The sequence below is a fragment of the Cyprinodon tularosa genome, unplaced genomic scaffold (assembly GCF_016077235.1).
Source record: "Cyprinodon tularosa strain WSP-4 unplaced genomic scaffold, ASM1607723v1 ctg48, whole genome shotgun sequence".
Lineage (NCBI taxonomy): Eukaryota > Metazoa > Chordata > Actinopteri > Cyprinodontiformes > Cyprinodontidae > Cyprinodon > Cyprinodon tularosa.
This window is the reverse complement of record NW_024039207.1, coordinates 1,734,244-1,752,819: the sequence shown is the minus strand read 5'-3', so window position 1 is coordinate 1,752,819 and position 18,576 is coordinate 1,734,244. Positions and strand designations below refer to the sequence as shown.

The following is an 18,576-nucleotide window of genomic DNA, read 5'->3' as shown; positions in this document are numbered from 1 at the left end:
AAGCGTTTAGTCTGCCTGAAACCAAAGAAGAAGAAGAAGAAGCAGGTATACTGCGCCTCAGTAACAAGAAAGGTGAACAAGGCGGCAGGCGTGAGTGACTTTGCAAACTGTTTGGCACTGTGTGGCCAAACATCAGACGAATGGAGGATCATGCCTACTCTGTATCACAACGAAAAGCGGCGGACACCGAACCCCCGTCATCTAAGAAGCGGAAACACGACGAGAATAAACGCAAGCGTGACAAGAAACGGCAAAAAACACGGATCAACATTGGCACGGCATTTACACGATGGAAGTCACTGATGGAGGAAAAAGGTTTTCAAAGTGACGCTCAAGTTGCCAGTTTTCTCTTGGACAGGTAATTAATCCTACACACACAATTGTCTAATATCACTGCAGTTTTTGGAGTACAGGATGCTCAGACCTGTCTAAAACAATAACATGCTGCGGCGTGATGATGCTGTTCCTCTCCAGTATACTTATTCAGCAACGTCCCTGACGTTTCATAGGTAATGATTCAGTAATTTTCTGTAAAATGATTTTCTGGATATATACCTCGGTTACTTCTCTCCAGCTCCTTTGGAGATCTTCAAGCCTTTCCTCCTCTGCTCTCACCCCGCTGGCTCCCCTCTCTCGCCTGGCCCTAGCTGCACGGCCTCCCTGCCCTCGCCCTCGTCCTCTCCCTCTTCCTCGCGTTGTAACCCCCGTGCCACCAAAATGACTTAGACTCTGTAAACGGGGAATATATATTCTTCCAGCGAACACAATCTCGCTGTTAAACTAATGACTACAATTACTTCGTCTGTTTATATCACCATGCAAAGCAGCTCACCAAAACGTCACAACGATGTAGAAAAAATAACGGGTATATTTATTATCTTAAGTCTACATGAAATCTATACCCTACTCAGACTAATGAAATACTATCTGTAAAATTATCTATGTAAACAAACCTCATCACTTGAGAAGGTAGGTGATGTGGACGTCGTGGAAGAAATTTTGTCTCGTAACGCTCGCCGTACTGTTGGGGGGGAGAAGCGGTGGGGGGGAGATGTTCATGTTGCTGCGGTCTGCAGTCTGACCGCTAGATGTCGCTGAAAATTACACACTGTAGCTTTAATTTAAAATAGCATTTTTTATTATTTGAAATTTTTTTTCCCGATCAAATTAAATTATTTTTTTGCATTTTTACCACCTATTTTTTTTTCCCCAAAAGAGCTGTAAAATGCAGAATACTGTCCATTAAAATTGAAACCTTATAAAATGTCAGGACTTATGAATTAACCATAGATTGGTCTGAAAATATTTTCTGAAGTTCTAAATAATAAAAATAAGATCATTCATACTGAACGGAAACTGGCATAAATTTGCAGGCATCTAAACAAACAGCTTTTGAATCAACTACATGCGTGCACAAGGTCAGATCCCATTGGGTTTGCATTCGTCACATGACCCAGCCCAGACGTACCACTTGCAGCAGAGCCAGATAACCGGCGCCCACATTGTCAAAGTTGATTTTGACATTCCTCCAGCGGGCGCTATTGTTAACCAAGTTCAAGCACTCCGTCTTGTTGTTGACGATGCTGATTGGGAAGAGCTCATCGTTGGTGGTGTTGACGCAATGGTAGTACTTCCCTGCAAAGAGGTTGACCCCCATGATGCTGAAGATAAGCCAGAAGATGAGGCAAACCAGGAGCACGTTCATGATGGAAGGGATGGCACCAAGTAGAGCATTCACCACAACCTAAAGATGTTGAAGCACAAAGCCCAATTTAGCCTAAGGGTCAAATAAAACTGGAGTCTACTGTTAAAATTTTATAATATTTGCTCAAAGTTATTCAATTAGCTGGCTGATTTAAACAAGCCAAAGATAAATCACACAAATTATTTTAAGAATTACTGTAAGATATATTTTTCCTATATTAAGTAGACATAAAAAAAAACTTAAACCCAGACATTTACAGAGAAATTATAGGTGATAATTTGAACAAAGAAGGTGAATAGGTGAAAAAGTTAACGTTTCATAGATAAAAAAAGCAAAACAGAAAAAACCTTAGAGAGGCAGGATGAAGTCACAACATTTTGTTTGACTGTAAATGAAACAAAGACACACAACAAAGAAAAAAATACAGGTTAAAGGCACAATGCAAGCAACATCAGAAAACAAAGTCTGAGAAAGGCAATAAACTGTAACCTAATGACACAAAGAGTGAAGCAGGTCATGCATACAGCAGAACAGCGTTGAAATCGCAAGGAAAGGATGTGTTTGCAGAAGTGGCAAGTAAGCATGCAGTCTTACAGGCAGGAGCCCTAACCAGCCATTTAAAAACACTCTGTCTGGAAAACAAGATGCCACAACTGAGATCAAATTATGAGAATGAGAACAGGAATCATACAGTGTCGTTATCCCTTTGGCACAACATTTTGCAAATGACAAGCAGTGCTAAGAAATTACATCTAAAGCTTTATGACATGGAGACAGAAAGATGTGATAAAAATGCCCTTTTAGTGAGAGAATGGTGAGCTAATTAAAAAAAAAACGGCAAAAAGCAGCCTGGCAAACAGGTTGATGGGTTGAAAATACTTTTAAGGCTACATAGCAAAGAACATTTTGCAGAAAAGTAAATCCTCAGAGCGTTTGAGGCTAACAGCTAATCTGAGAGATTCCATGGAGGATGATCCTTTCTGAGTTTTATCCTCTATCCTCTTGAAAAATGATCTAAGATGTTTCTGTTTAAGATGTTTCACATTGTTTGTTATTGAAAGTCAGTAAAAAAAAAAAAATGAAAACAAACATGATACTAAATCTAGGTAACTTTAGCCTTGCAAGTTAGCATAGCTAGCAAGAAACTTTTAAAGTCTTAGGGAAGCGGCTGTTCCAACGGTTGCATTTCCGAATTCTCCCGAGTGGTGCCTGACTTTACACGAGTGAATAAAATGAATGTGATTGGTCGATTATCAAGGGGGCGGGATTATTGTGGCGGAAGGTTCGTAAGCTGTAGCCGGTGTCTCGGAAAGATCTTGCTAACCAGTTAGCAACTTAGTGCTAGTATGTTCCCAAAGGTAAATTACATTGGGACCCAGTAGCACTTAGCGACGACGCTGAGGAGGAGAGTTTAGTGTCGGAGGTCGTGGATGAGTCTCCTCCATCATACATTTTTTATTTAGAGGAGGAAAGTGGGGACAAAGATGTTGTGGAAGAGTTTGTCAGGGCGGCAGAAGCTTGGTTTGGTGTAGAAGGCTTACAGCCGTACATGTTTGAGCCCTTGCCTCGCAACGCTGCCAGTTCTGTTAGCTCTACGCCTGCTGAAGACACAGACGCCCATCCCCGTAAACACTGGGACGGAACTCAATGCGAGAGGAAATGATTCTTATTCCTTATTTCAACCGTTGCGTATAATAGCCGCGAAATATGACTCAAGATGCTATGACCAAAAAAATTTGATTGACAGATGACCATTGATATATGATTGGCCGAATTTAGGTGTACAAGCTGACGTATAACTAACTGGCCTCCATGAAATAACGGAAAAAAACACAGATTTTAAAACAGGATTTTTTTAAAATGGAAACTTTCTAACTTTTGGGACAATATATTTTGGTAAAGAGTACATTTATATACACATTTAAGCCAGAATGATTTGGAATTTAAATATGACTTCTCTATTACTTTAAAGGTGTAGTGAAGGATTTTTGCAAAATTTTGAAAAGACCTGCCCTCTCCAATAAAAAAAAAAATGCAAATGCACAACCCTGTACCCACTCCCAAGAGAGAACGCCTATTAAACTCTTGCGAGAGCATGCACGACCCCATTTCTCCTTGTGTGCGCTCTGTTTAAAAGTTGCATCGTTCATACAAGCTTACTTTTCAAAATAAGATCAGCTTTTTTTTCCCCCAACATGTCAGACTCCCCAACGGTAAGTGAAAATGGGGTTGAGAATATCACCAGAGTGACTGACAATCAGGAGAACCACTTGTTTTGATGATTCACCCAGAAAAAGAACATCCTCCACTATACCTTTAACATAAAAAAGGTAATCCTTAAACTTACTAAACCACATTTTTTAATTTTAGATGAACCTCCTGTTTCTTTAATCGGTTTTACAGTTTAAGCTAACCTATGACCACATTCGTTTAACTTATTTCAGTTTAGCTGATTCCAGTTCAGCTCACACCAAATGCCATCTTAAGGTGGATGTCATTTTGTTACCTTCTCCTTTAATCTTTTGGGTTTCTCTAAAACCCATTAAAAGCCTGTAGTTTGACATACATAGCCTTAAAGAAATTAACCAGCAGCTGTATTAAATCATAAGCACTAAAAACATCTACATTTGCATTTAAACACTTAAATAACAAGTTAAAGTTATTCAACATGCTTCAGGATAAACATCTAACCACCCAGAGGAATAAACTGACATAAAATGTTGTATATACATTGGATGAAAAGGTTTTTTAGTGTTTAACTGAAGCTGGAAGGGAAGAGATGCCAATGCAGGATAAAAATTGGCAAAAGGGCAAATTGACCCAGAGCCTCTTAAGCTCCAGTTTATATCTATTACGAGCCATTTTCTGCCTAATTTATTTGATTCAGCCCACCTTAACACTGTAGCAACCACATTTAGCTTAAAAGCAAATTAATATCAAACATAAATACAAAAAGTTTAAATACAAAACCGATTCAACCACCGATAACCATCATAAGAATCTGATTCTGTGCCGCTGTTATCCCTGCTGTTCTTACCCTCATGCCCTCAAACCGAGACAGGGCCCTCAGGGGCCGTAGGGCTCGCAGTGTCCTCAGAGTTTTGATGGCGCTGAGCTCAGAGTAGCCCAGAGCATTCGCTACGAGGCTAACCAAGGACACCTGGGAGAAGATCATGTCACAGACATACAGGGTGAGAACATCAGGTGAGCCACATCAGGGTAGATGTTTGAAAAAAATGCTGAATCAGCCTTCCATCAAAATTTGAGTTAAAAAGGGTTTAAAATAAAACTGAAAATAAAACATCTATAAATGATTTCACCACATACAAGGGAATATATTTTTTTAAGAATAGATTGTTTTACTTATTAATTTCTTTTAACGGACGATTCTTTAATTAAAGTGATGAGGAGATCCGTACCAGTTCTGCTGAGCACCAAGCTTTAATGGTGGAACAGTGTGAGAAAAGCATTGCTAGCATCTTCTTAAGCCAACAGACTCTATTCTCGTGGTATACTATGGAAGCTCATTGGTAGAATTCCCTTATGACAGAAAGAAGGCCACGATTCACACCATCTATCATCCGGAGGGGGGGACACATTTAATTACAAAACAGAATTCATACAGCTGTCTTAAACACTTCATACATCCAGCAACACGTCGTCAAAAATCCTGTTATCCCCCCAACCTTCAGTCCATCTGAACCAGCCTTTATAGTTTCCACATCGCACTGTGTGGATGCACGTGCACGACTGGACACTCTTCCTGGAAATCTCTTAGCTCATGACCTGATTGCGTGCGAGTCAGCCAGTAAGAACTGCTTCCATATTTGGCAAGCCAGCCAGATATTTATATTCTACAGCATTAGAGACTTTATTATTGCTAAGACTCATAATTGAACTTCAAGATGTACTGTTTTGTTGCTAAGTAAGTATATGGCCATGTTGTAGGATACATTCTGATTCTGATTTCGGATTCTGATCTGACATAAGACAATAAAACTGCTTCTACAATACTTACGTCGACTATGAGGAAGTCGAGCCAGCACCAAGCGTTGGTGAAGTACTTAACAAAGCCGTACGCCACCCACTTAAGCAGCATTTCCAGGATGAAGATATAAGTGAAGACCTTGTCTGCATATTCCAGGACTGTTTTGATGGTCCGCCGCTGCTCGATGTAAATGTCTTCAAACGCCTGAACAGAAAAAGTTGATGAAACAAAAGCTATCTGAGTAATTCCATCTAGATCTAAAACACGTTTTACATATATGTATAATATCTGCCAGAAAAAAAAGAAAAGGCCCCCGACTCACCAACGCTCCACTGCTGAGCAGGATCATAAATATGATGAAGGACTCAAACCAGTTGTGCTCCACGATGATAAAGCAGGTTTTTCTGAGCGTCCACCAGCTCTTGAACCATCCTACATCCTCGCTGACCTGACAGCATGGGAACCGACTCACACAGCCTGCAGACATGTTGCAGAAAGAGTAGTTAGAAGAGATCAGACCACAGGAATATATTCAAAGGGTCCAAATTGACTTAGGATCTAGTAAGGTTATCTAACAGGGTCAAACATCACCGGGCCTGAATTCAACATTCTGGCCTTTCTTTAACTATTTTTATATGCTTTTAAAATAACCATTAGCACTTCCCATCAAAATTATATATCTTGGAAAACATTGCAGGGTTTATACAGGAATGAGTAACTCTAATATAATGCTTTTTAATGCTCTTTTAATGCTCTTAGAAATAATTGTAATGCCATCAACAAGTATATATATATATATATATATATATATATATATATATATATATATATATATATATATATATATAAAAATATATAACACTGTGAAATCCTTCGTCATCTTTACCGTCGACAGGCTGCAGCCATGTCCCGAATTCCTCGCCACTTTTGTTGAAATTTGCATTTTTCCATTCTCTAGCTTTTTCTCTCCCTCAAGCTTCTTTTCCGATTGACGACTTTACAATCAACCGGAAGCATTTCCGCACAAATATATCGCAATATAATATACCTGATGAAATTGCTTTAAGAAATTTTTTTTTTTTAAATGAAGCATTTTAAATGCCACGATAATCACAATAATGAATTTTACTGCTAATTAAGGCCTTAATTTAAAAAATATATATAATTTAATGACTTTTAATGTTTTTGATGATCCATGGAAACCATAATATAGAAAGTTTTCCAGAAAAAAGGGTGACCAGGCAGAAACCAATTGGGCATTCAAGGGGGGACAAAAACAAAAAGTAAAGTAAAAGGTAAACAGTAAAACCAAAACTGAAAATAAACAAGAACAACATCTCTATTTTCTGAATAAATAACTAAAGACGGACCAAATTTGAATGAGGCCCTTGCTAATAAAGTTACAAACATAAGCAAACATTGGTATGTTTAAATTGAATTCATAGTTCTACATAATATATATATATATATATATATATATATATATATATATTAAATGACTTCAGTAGTTGTTCTTTATCTTTAATTTCATAGAAGACTACTAGATGACTTGGAGACAATCACCTATAAAACTGGCTTATAAAAGAGCAAGAATTTTCATGTAGTCCTCCTTATTTGTATTATATTATTGTGAATAATCCTTTTCTGTATTTTTGTTGTCAGTTCTTGGTTAATCCAATAACTCTAAAATGTCAAAGAAGAAGATTCATCATGATGGCCTCGCTGCTGCCCCCTCTGGTTTAGAGGAGAACTGTATGGTCCAGATATGGTTAATTACATCTACATGGGAACAACAACTCACTTTTTCCTCTCTTTCTTTGTAAAATGTGAGGTAGTCTTTGTGTTTTTGTTGGTCATCATCTATCCTTGCTTTGGAACCCTAACAGAGAATTCATTTTGATGCAGTCTTGTTAATTTTTTTTAAATTGTGAACATGGATACTAAAAACTGTGTTTTATTGGAATCTGTAACCCTGGAGTCCAAAATAGGACTGGGGGCACCACAGGGCTGTGTACTTCTATTCTTTATACCCTTTGCACTTTATGCTCCTCCAAAATATATTATCATCAAGTTTGTGGACAACAAATCATGGTGGGATTCAAATGGTATTGAGGTACCCTATAAAATATGAATTGGGCGCTCTGGTTCTGACCTTAACAAACTTTCTCTGAACACTAAAAAAAAACAAACAAAGGAAACCATTTCTTTATTTCAGACGAAACAGACAGTAGTTCAGGCCACAAGAATAGGAGTAGAGGAGGTGGAGAATGTCTCTAGTTTTCAATTTCCGGGGATTAACACCAGAGAAAACATTTAAAGCCCTTGAGGGATCATTCTTTAGAACATGCAATATGCCTGCAAGACTGGGAAAGACTTTAGACGACCCTTTCACCGGTGCTCACCCTGCTACCCTCTGGCAGACGGCACAAGTCTCCAAAGACCTACACTGCAAGACAGCTTTTATGCCAACAGTCATCTCTGAAATGAATTCTCACCTCTACCCACTTCTAAAATTACATAACCAGCATCTCTACAAACTAAATACAACAATTTTAATATTGTGGTCATTCCATTCTACTTGTGTTACTCTTAGTAATGTTGTATACCTCTTTGCTGCTTCTTATCCATGTTTGTGGTTGTATAATATTGAGGTTTTTAATGGGCTGTGTGGTTTAATAATAGATGAATGGAGGGGTGAATGCATCTGGCCGTCTAGTTCATGTTATGAGATGGATTCTGTATTTTATTTATGTCTTTTTCTGTAAAGGTCTGGTAATCAGTAGTTTTTGAGGTGAGGTTTGTGAAAGTGAAAGCCGTTGTCTGCAAGATCAGTTGACCGGGATAGAAAATGGCAATTCGTTTTCATCCCGGTTATTTCTGTCTGATGTATACTCCAATAAACCTTTATCAAGCTTTGTCTAAATATGTAAAGCCTTCAGCTGTGGCAAATTAGGAACAAACTGAAGAATCAGTAAGGGAGCTAAGGTTTATTTACCACAACATATTTGAAATTGTGATGCAAAAGGAATTCACTTTATTCCAATTGCCTTATTTATAGATTCAGGATTCATAGCAGGTCCAAATGACTATTTCTTGCTTCACTGAGCACTCCTGTTAGCCGTTACAAAAGGCTGTTGTTGAGCTTTAGCAGTTCTAATGATTTCCTCTTGATGAAAATGGGCATTGGAGAGGTTGTACTTCCACCCCTCTAGTTATGGCCCACTCAGATGCCCTTTTAACTCTTATCCTGTCAAGAACATAAAATTCTTACCTTCTGTAAAGCAGGCTTCTGGGTCTAATGACTCCTCGGGTTCCAGCTCCACAGATTCAACCCCATCTCCTGGGGGACGGATATCAACTGTGCTCCCCTCCGATGAGCTTAAGGGCTGGGGGTCTACGTCCAGCTTCTGCATGGATGGGGCAGAAAGAGGGTTACACTATGGCCTGGGATGTGGAGGTTAATTTCTAAAGGAGCCAACCATCTGAGCTTCAAATCATGGGCATTCTACATTCATGTGTAACTGTAGACCTTACTGAGAAGGCTGAAATAGCTCACAGAGTTGGGCTCTTTAAAGTAATTCTGAAACTAACATCATCATTGTCACATGCAGCATCGATCAAATGTACCTACAGGCTTTGGCACTAGCTTTACCAGATGGCTTCAAATTAGATTATGTGACATGGGGAGGTTGGCTTTTACGGAAATGCACTGTGGGTACGTTTGATGTGACCTCAGTTGGAGGAAGAGTGCATGCAGTATTCCAGTGCATCATCAATCCAAGCCTGAAATATTACCAAGCAGAACGTGGGATCCAGTATTTTCATGTCAACTGAAAAAGGATCCTGAATCAATTGGTTTGTTTTACCATTTCCAAAGGTAAATATCACAGAATCTTTTACCAAGTCTCTTTTATGAACAAGTCCAAAGCCACTCCAGGAAGGAGACAGAACACTTTCCTCAGTGACATGAAAACACACTTTCTCCATTCCTTAAAAGCAGTGTAAAAGCTTCGTCTGTTGTGTAGATTTAGACGGATAACCACATTAGCTTACCAGCAAAAACCAGTACTGTGCACTGTTTAAAAGACAGCATGTGCTGTACATCTTAGTCAGTTTTTGTTTTATATTCCTGTTAGCAAAAACTACTGAATTAGGACTGATCTATACCCAGAAAACACACAGGACCTAATAGAGGACTCGATAAATTACACTCCTTGTTGGTGGAGAAGATAACGCATGAAACGACAACTGTGGCTCCTACTCTAAAGCTTATATTTCTGCTTTTTAAAGATTTTAAATCCTGCTTCAACTTTCATTGGGGAAAAAAAAACACCCTAAAATGCTTTATTTATTATTATACATCATAATATCATCCGCATACAGTGACATTTTTTGGGGAAGTCAGGCCTCCTGTCTGTTTTTATTTGGGCAAACATGGTGTTTTTTGGAGTAATCGGAGGTGGGAGGTATAGTAACATGTAATCCTAGACAGTGCAGCAGCCCTGATTGCCGTGGGACCCAGCTAATACGGCATGGGAATGATGGAAGCATGCTGCTTGCAAGTGCATTGTTTATGGAAGAATGATTTCCTCCCACTCCCTGTTTCTTCTTAAGCAGATAAAAATCTGTCTTAGCTATTAGCCTCACATCTTACAGGTTAAAAGGGGAAAGATCTGCTAAGGAAAATTTACATTTCTTTACAATAAAGTTACAGCGAGACAAAAGTTGATAACACATGTTTTAAAGCCAAATTATATTAAATTGTGTTTTCACAATATCTGATAGTCCTAGATAAGGTATTTACAATTTTGTTTTATAGTTATGATAATCTAGAATGTGTTATCTCTTTTGAAACCCTGCAAAAAGGAAAACATTTACCTCGTTCTCATGAAAATTATCAACTCGGATCTTTCATCATTCCATTATCATTCAAGGTACACAGGTAAATACATACATATTGTCCAAGTGTGTATGCATGGGACATGAGCCAGACAAATGAATTTTGTCTAACCAAAGCAAAATTCATTCCTTCATTCCGTCTCCTCTGCCTCCTGTCTTCTTTCATTCTCAAGCTCAGAGCGTAGGATGCCAATCAAGTCCCAAAACCAAGTCAAAACCAAGCAATGAAACCAAGAGAAAACATTATGTTAGATGAGTTGGTCTATAAATGGATAGAAGGGTGCTCATTCATAATGGGTTGGAACTAAAATACAGCCTGATGCCTTGAGGTTAATTATGAGAGGGGAAAGGGGATCGAGGGAAAAGAAAATCATCACAGCGTTGGGAGTGCTGTTGAATGGCACAGGGAGAGGAATAAAAGCAAAGACGGTGGGAAGGTGGCTGAGGGCGGACCAGGCAAGGAACGAAAATGGGCAATCCATTGAAGGTATGAGAAAAATATGTTTGTCTGTAAATGATATAGGCAATCCTCATGGTTAGTGCAATAAAGTGATCTTACAAGCATCTTCTCACTGAAAACCTTGAGAGCGCCTGTGAAACAGCTGTAATAACAAACGAGGGGGTTAAACAGAGTAAGTCATCAACACCAAAGCCAGCATACAACCTCATGTCTACCCTCACTGGCCACTCCATAGGGTTACAGTTATCTCAGAGACAGATATTAAATTCAGTGAGTGCACACAGCAATGGGAATGTTATTGCTAAAAAAAATGTTTCGCCTCTAAAGAGCAGCTGTGATGTCAGACAAATGATCCATATATGGAGCATGTGCTGTCATGGCCAGAAATAGACTCACGGGTTGTTTTGAATCAAAGGGAGCTGGCACCACACCCACAATGACAGATTCCCATCACCAGGGAGCAGAGCCCCAATGCTCTACCAGCTTGACGACTACAAATACCAAATTATGGTTTTGCTCTGGCACAAAGGGTAATCGGTTGAAAAAAAGGAAATCAGTCGAAGGGTTAGGGTGCTTTGGAAAAGTGTGCCAAACCCCCTGAAGTTTTATTTACATTTTTTTAACAAAAAAAAAAAAAAAAAAAAAAAACTAGGGATGCACGATATTGGGATTTTGGCCGATATTTTAAAACTCATGTAGCCGATAACCGATATCGATACCGATGTTAAAGCTGGACAAAAATAAGTAGTCATTGAAAATAGCAGTTTTGTTATCCATTTCTGACACTTTGAAAAATAATATACTCAAATATATTTTCATATGCTGATATCAAATAGATTTTTTTAAACGCGGTATCGATCTATTTTACTTTCAAAATCTCGTGAAATTTCATCGTTCTGTTACAAACTCTTGTGATATTTTGCAAATTCTTGTGAGATTTTGTTAGTAAAATAGATCGATGCCGCGTCAATATAGCAACATATAAAAATATGGCAAAATTTCGTGAGTTTTCGGGGGATTTCGTAGCATAACGATGACATATAGCAATATTTCATTAGTAAAAGAGATTGATATGGTGTTTTTAAATGGCAATATATCAGCATATGAAGATATTGTGATATTTTAATGTATCAATATTTTTTCCCTCATCTTTAGAAGTTTTTAAGTCTGTAAAAAAGAAGTTTTTGAGGAAGAAGAAGTAGTTTTATTTTATTTTTTTATACGTTAGAAACTCAGAAGCTGATCAAATATCGGGTTAAATATCGGTGGGGTGGCCGATGTCCGATATTCAGTTTTAAGGCCGATACCGATAGGGGGCCGATTATATTGTGCATCCCTAAAAAAAACCAAACCTCAAAGTGTTTTCTTGAGGGATTTATGGGATAAACCTACAAAAGTTAATCGTTATAAAAAAACAAAAACAAAAAATTACTCAAATTGTGAAATAAGGGATTTTTTTTATTCTTTGCTAAACATCTTAAAATTGGTTTGGATGGAGAATTTATGAAAATAAGTATTTAATTATGTCCACTGATTCTGCATATGAATGGAAACCATTATGGAATACAAAGATGTTTTGGTCTAAAGCCTTCTTCTTTATGTCAGTTTTGTCTCATCTGACCAGAACATAATCTTTTTCCTTTTCAAAGTTATGCTCTGCATTGTTTGTCTGTCAAATAAAATCTCTGTTTGTGGTTCTGCTGTAAAAGAATGTGCACATTTTTTGCAAGAAACCAGCTGTAATTAAATCTTTACACCATTTTCTTGTTGTCCTGAAACAGGATGAAGCAAACATAACTGGATTAGCACAAGAGATAAATGTTCACAAGTGTAGTGGTAAGTCAGCAGTTTCCAAAATAGTGAGTCATGCATCTTAACGATAACACATAAACCTGTTGCCAGGGACAAAAGGACGGATCTGAATCTCTTTTGTTACGGCTGCCAGGATAAGACGCCATTAGCACAGAGCAGCATGACGTGTGTACGCATGAGGCAGCACTTATGTTATTTTAAAAGTGTCCTACCGTCAGATCATTGTCTACAAAAGACCATTTCTATCCAAATCCGGATAAATTCACACATATTTGTGTATCCTGCTAATTAACGCAGATACGATCGGCTAATTACGCTTTAAAAAGATGCCGACGCGGCTGTCGCAAGCCGACAAAGACGTCAGCCAACAGATAGTCGGCTGTCTTACCTCTTTGCTTCCCTCCACGTCAGAGGAGTCACTGCTGAAATCCTCCGTGTTTAGGTTTTCAAAGTCTGACTCGCCAACGGCGATGGGGACGGTCACAGTCAGGCTGGGGTTGTGAATAAAGGACATATAGTCGCATTCCTCCATTGCGTACTTGTTGGTGGTGTCCCCACCCACCCCAACAGTCAGCCCTCCTGGCTTTCCGTTGCCCTCCATCAAGTATACCCCGCTGGAGTCTTTGGTGATCTCCAGTGGAGTGTGGTTAGAAATGCAGTTCCCCTTTCCATTACTCTGTAGATCATCCAGGGGTTTGCTCTCCTCAGCCAGGCCGGATCCCTTCCCGCCGCCGAAGCAGAGGCTCTGGAGGAACTGTCGCACTTTGGCTTTGACGTAAGAGATGCCGCGCTGGATGCGTCCGACGGCGATCTGCAGGTTGTTCATCTCGCTGTCTTCGTCGGTGGCGGCCAGGTTGTCTGCACTGAATGAGCTCAGGAGGAGAGCCAGAAAAAGGTTGAGAACCTGAAAGGAATCAAAATAAATGATGGTCATGGTACAGAAACCAGATCCTGCAAGAGATTCCTGACCAGGGCAAAGGTCATACCACTAGGTTTCCGATCACCATGACCATCATGAAGACAATAATGCACATGGTCTGTCCTGCCACCTCCATGCAGTCCCACATGGTCTCTATCCACTCCCCGCACAGCACCCGGAACACGATGAGGAAGGAGTGGAAGAAGTCGTGCATGTGCCAGCGCGGCAGCTCGCAGTCTTCTGAAATCTTGCACACGCACTCCTTGTAGCTCTTGCCGAACAGCTGCATGCCCACCACGGCGAAGATGAAGACGATAATGGCCAGCACAAGAGTCAGGTTGCCCAGAGCGCCCACCGAGTTACCGATGATCTTGATCAGCATGTTGAGAGTGGGCCAGGACTTGGCGAGTTTGAAGACTCGAAGCTGATATAAAAACAAATACCATTATGTGGGAAGGTCTGAATACAACATGCACTAAGGGGAAAATAATTTATCCTTTGAAAATTGCTCCAATCTAGCAAAAGACACATTTAAAGAGCTGCTGACAAAGACTGCGCTGGTTTATTAAAAAAGAGGTGGGAGGATGAACTTTATCGCTCCTTTTTTTCACAGTGAAGTTATTTATTTTTAATTAATCGACTCGGTTATGTGAAAGAGCCTTCCTTTTAAACTGCAGTCATTTGAGTAGACCTTATGTTGACTTTAATCGCTGATCGTTTCACAGATCCATTGTTTATGTAATAAAAACCGATAAGATGTCCAGTAGGGACCATGTTTTCTTAGTAAACATGGGTAGTTTCAAGGCGTCTGTTCTAACAATTCCTCAATTAATAATGTTTAGCTTGTTCTGCTCTACTACCGAAACAATTATGATTATTTTTTTATTGAACATTTAGCGTATGTGGTGTGATTTGTACTTTTGGATCAGGGTTAGAGTCTGAGTAACTATTCCCCGCTGCATTAGATGGCTAAATATCATCATAACCACAAGCAATAGATTTTACATTTTGAAATATGAACATAAAATTATTATAATATCAATTTCTGGCCATAAAGTACAAATCCTGGTGGAATAGTATCTAAACGAGTGTCTGAACGAAACAATAATTAAGTTCCTCAATGTCAAAATACCTTCAACAGTACCCTGCTTGTTTATAATGTATTCTTATACCAGGGTTTATAGATTTAAATGACAACATTTACTCTTACCAATCTGAAGGACCTGAGCACAGACAGGCCTTCGACGTTAGCCAAGCCCAGCTCCATGAGACTGAGGCTAACAATGATACCGTCAAAGATGTTCCAGCCTTCCTGAAAATAATAGTAAGGATCCAGGGCGATGATCTTGAAGCACATTTCAGCTGTGAAGATGCCTGTAAACACCTAGAATAAACACAAAGGGAAAGCTGATTAAATATCCACATCAACCGACCCCGTCCATTTTCTAAGGGTGCGTCGAATCAGAATAAACACCTACCAGGTTTCCAATGGTGAGGAGGTTATCAAATTCCTTAGTCATTGGGTAGTGCTCCATGGCCATGAAAAGAGTGTTGAGGACGATGCAGATGGTGATGGCCAGATCCACAAAGGGGTCCATGACCACCATGCTGACCACCTCTTTGATTTTCAGCCATGCGGGACAGCAGTCCCAAATCAGACACTTGTTGGCAAATCGATACCAGCAGGGAGGGCACTTCTGTCTGGACTCTTCCAGCTCTGGAAAAGGAGGAGTGTCTTTTTAGAGAAGTAATCTGAACTATCTTGCTGTCAGCTAACATCGAAGGGTTTTAGATACAGACATAATGGACAATAAGAATCCTAAAGTCTGAATCCTCAGACTTTAGGATTCAGGGGTCAAAAAGCTCTGAAAGATACCGACCTTCCATTGTGTTGGTGAGTATGCTGGCTACACTCAAGGCTCTCTGCCGCGCCCCCGGTTCATCTAAATAGTCCATGGAAGGCTGCAGGAATCCAGATCGGCGCTTCTTTATCTCGGTATCTGTTGTTGTTCCCTAATAAAAACAAAAAATTAAATAATGTTTAGGCTATTATTATAAAAGCTGAATCTTTGCTACTGGTTATCTTGGTTTTTGTGAAAAAGATGGATAATGGATAAAAATTATCAGAAAATGGAACAAAAGGATTCAAAGAAATAAATTCTTAAAGAGCGAAATGTGAAAATAAACCATAAAGTCACCTCAGGTAGCAGGAGACCTACAGGAGAGGTTGTTACAGATGTCCCACCGACCAGCGAAACCACCCCGTTGCAGTCGACCGAGCAGTGCATCTTCCCGTTGGCGGGGAGCACGATCCGCGGCGCCCCGAGGCTCATCTGGCTAACGGCGCTGCAGCGGCGCTCGAGGCGGCGCGGCAGGAACAGGGACCCCCGGCGACTGTCGCTCTCTTCGAAGGTGCTGTGCTCGTCGTCGGCGAAGTCGTTCTCCGAGCCCATGTCGCGGGCTCGGCCGCGGAAGCTGAAGAGGCTGGCGCGGCTGTTCCTCCGGGGCGAGAAGAGGGAACCACGGACACTGAGGAGAGACTGGAGAGGAGGCGAATGGAACGTGACGATACAGGATAGATGAAGAGGACACCCCGTTTAACACAAAAGCATGCCACACCTTTCAGTCCTCACAGTCCTAATGAGATACTTTCAATTGGTTTATCACATCAAATCCCAATAAACTTTATAAAGTTTCCAATGTTTTGAGGCCTGCTGCTCATCAAGTGTCAATAAAGTATGTTTTTAAATCATGATGACAGTGCTGTGTAAAAGTTACCTGGTTGGGTGAGGAGCATCTTTTCTCATAGGACAGCCGGTTAGCATCGATGGAGAAGCGGAAGCTGGACCTCTTGATGCTGTCCTCTGACATGGACTTGTGGAACTTGTCGCACACGCCCCTCTCCTCCTCCTCCTCGCGCTGCTTCCTCTTCTTCCTCCTGTTGCGTCGCTCCTTGGCGCTTTTGGAGCTCAGCTTGGACGTCCCCGAGGAGGACTCAGAGGTGGGGCCCCCTCTCCCGCTGTACTCTCCGCTCTCCGTGGCTGCTGCCGCGGCAACCTGCCAGCCAATTAGAGCACAGAGACAGTCGTCATGGAGACCCAGCGCCTGTCTCGGAGGGGAGCGGAGGAGAGAGCCTGGCTTGAAGAGCCAAATCAACCACAGACGCATTCTAAAAATGGACGTCTGAATGTTTTTACCAGAACCAAAACATTTGTGTGGATGGAGGGATGAATTAGAGCTGCTTTGCTTTAGAAAACAAGACAGATATCTGAACAAACACCAGACATATTGTGGAACTGATAAAAACTTCCAGCTTCTGTAATCTGAGAGTATCACCATTCATTTCCTCAAATAAAACATTAAACCTTTTTCTTCTATGTTTGTCTATCTGTAGTTAAGGGCAAACAAAGCAAAGGAACAGGGATTTTATTGTGTGTCACGTGTGTGATTGTGCACCCGGCTGATAAGCATGAGTCCAACCACTAAAGGATGAAACACATCTGACAGAAAACAAACCCAGCAACGCCGCAGAAAAGAGACATATTTGATGTCCTGCCTGTAGAAAAAAAGCAGGATGGATTTCAGATTACAGCGAGGCAGTGAGTTCTTAACTCTCACCTAATTATAAACTATTTTATTCTTTTTTAGGTAAAAAAATAAACAATTAAATCAAACATTAAATCTAAATAAACACCAAAAAACATTCCATCAGCTTATTTGTTCTGATGCCAACAAAGAAAAGCTGTGATCTTTGATTTGAAAGGGAAAATTGGCATCAAATGCTTCTAATCGAACTGATTTATCACCAAGAAAGTGTGTGTTGACACAATGCAAGGTAGGAAAGGCACCAGCAATGACCTTGCTAAGGTTAGAGAATAATTGGACACTAGCAGAAGGAAAATGTATGGCCTGTTATGAATAGTTGAATGAGAAACATGTGATGGGAAGTTTTAGAATGTATTTTAGACCAGCAGAACAAAGTGTCTGGCTTTGCATACGTGGAGAAAACAAGAAACACCTCATGCTTCTATTAGAAAAAAGGCAAAAAACAAATGAGTTTCCTGAAATCCAGCAGTGTTTAGAGACCTTTCTCTGGGTCGGTCACAGTAAAGCGGGACACAAGTAGCATCTCATGAAGGGGAAAAGTAAAAACCTCTAAAAAAAAACCTCAGCAACCATGTCGTTTTAAAACAAAATGATGGCTGATTGGTTCCAGATACCTGTCCTGACATGTGAAAGGATCTCACTTATGCATGTTCACGACAGAAGACTCCACTTCTGAAGAAAAACACCATGGAAACTTATTTTATGGTAACTGCAGAATGTTTTAGGTCAAACAAATAACAAGATGGGTCCAAAATGCGTAAGAAAGAATAAGAAGTCCTGCAAGGACAATAACTGGATGCTAGCAGCTGGTTTTCCTTAACTTGTCTGGATGTTAAACTGAATGACATCTGCTGTTAATTGGCTTTATAGAAATAAACTGAATTGATTCCCAACCTGAAAAAAAGCAGCAATGATTGGAGAGGGAATCATTTCACATGGATTGAGGATGAATGCAATGAAGGTAGAATTAATTAAGAAACAATGACACCCAACACATGTCAACTTAAAATCGTTTCTGCCGACCGTTCATCTTCCCTAAGAAGAGTTCTTCTTAGGGAAGCTGCCGATCGAATAGATGAACTAGAATGCTGTAAGTTTAATATCCGACGTGTTTTATGGTCCTTTGAGTTTTGTTTAACTTTAACTTTTGAAAAAACAGCTTACACTTCGACTGCTACTGAACAGGA

General features: G+C 40.0%; 1 protein-coding gene across 3 annotated transcripts in view; it reads right to left on the bottom strand.

Annotated features, from left to right (window-relative positions):
- The window catches only part of scn1lab (sodium channel, voltage-gated, type I like, alpha b), a 70,979-nt gene that overhangs the window by 11,524 nt on the left and 40,879 nt on the right, over positions 1–18,576 (bottom strand). For 2 of the 3 annotated variants that reach the window (XM_038301959.1, XM_038301960.1), the window contains exons 11-22: positions 16,562–16,840; positions 15,982–16,323; positions 15,664–15,796; positions 15,262–15,500; positions 14,994–15,167; positions 13,851–14,207; positions 13,253–13,768; positions 8,965–9,100; positions 6,016–6,170; positions 5,724–5,897; positions 4,743–4,865; positions 1,469–1,744 (exon numbers count right to left, since the gene is read on the bottom strand). In XM_038301959.1, coding sequence (XP_038157887.1) covers positions 1,469–1,744; positions 4,743–4,865; positions 5,724–5,897; positions 6,016–6,170; positions 8,965–9,100; positions 13,253–13,768; positions 13,851–14,207; positions 14,994–15,167; positions 15,262–15,500; positions 15,664–15,796; positions 15,982–16,323; positions 16,562–16,840 — 2,904 coding nt within the window. The remainder of the gene's footprint in view (positions 1–1,468; positions 1,745–4,742; positions 4,866–5,723; positions 5,898–6,015; positions 6,171–8,964; positions 9,101–13,252; positions 13,769–13,850; positions 14,208–14,993; positions 15,168–15,261; positions 15,501–15,663; positions 15,797–15,981; positions 16,324–16,561; positions 16,841–18,576) is intronic. The other variant, XM_038301962.1, reaches the window with a different exon arrangement.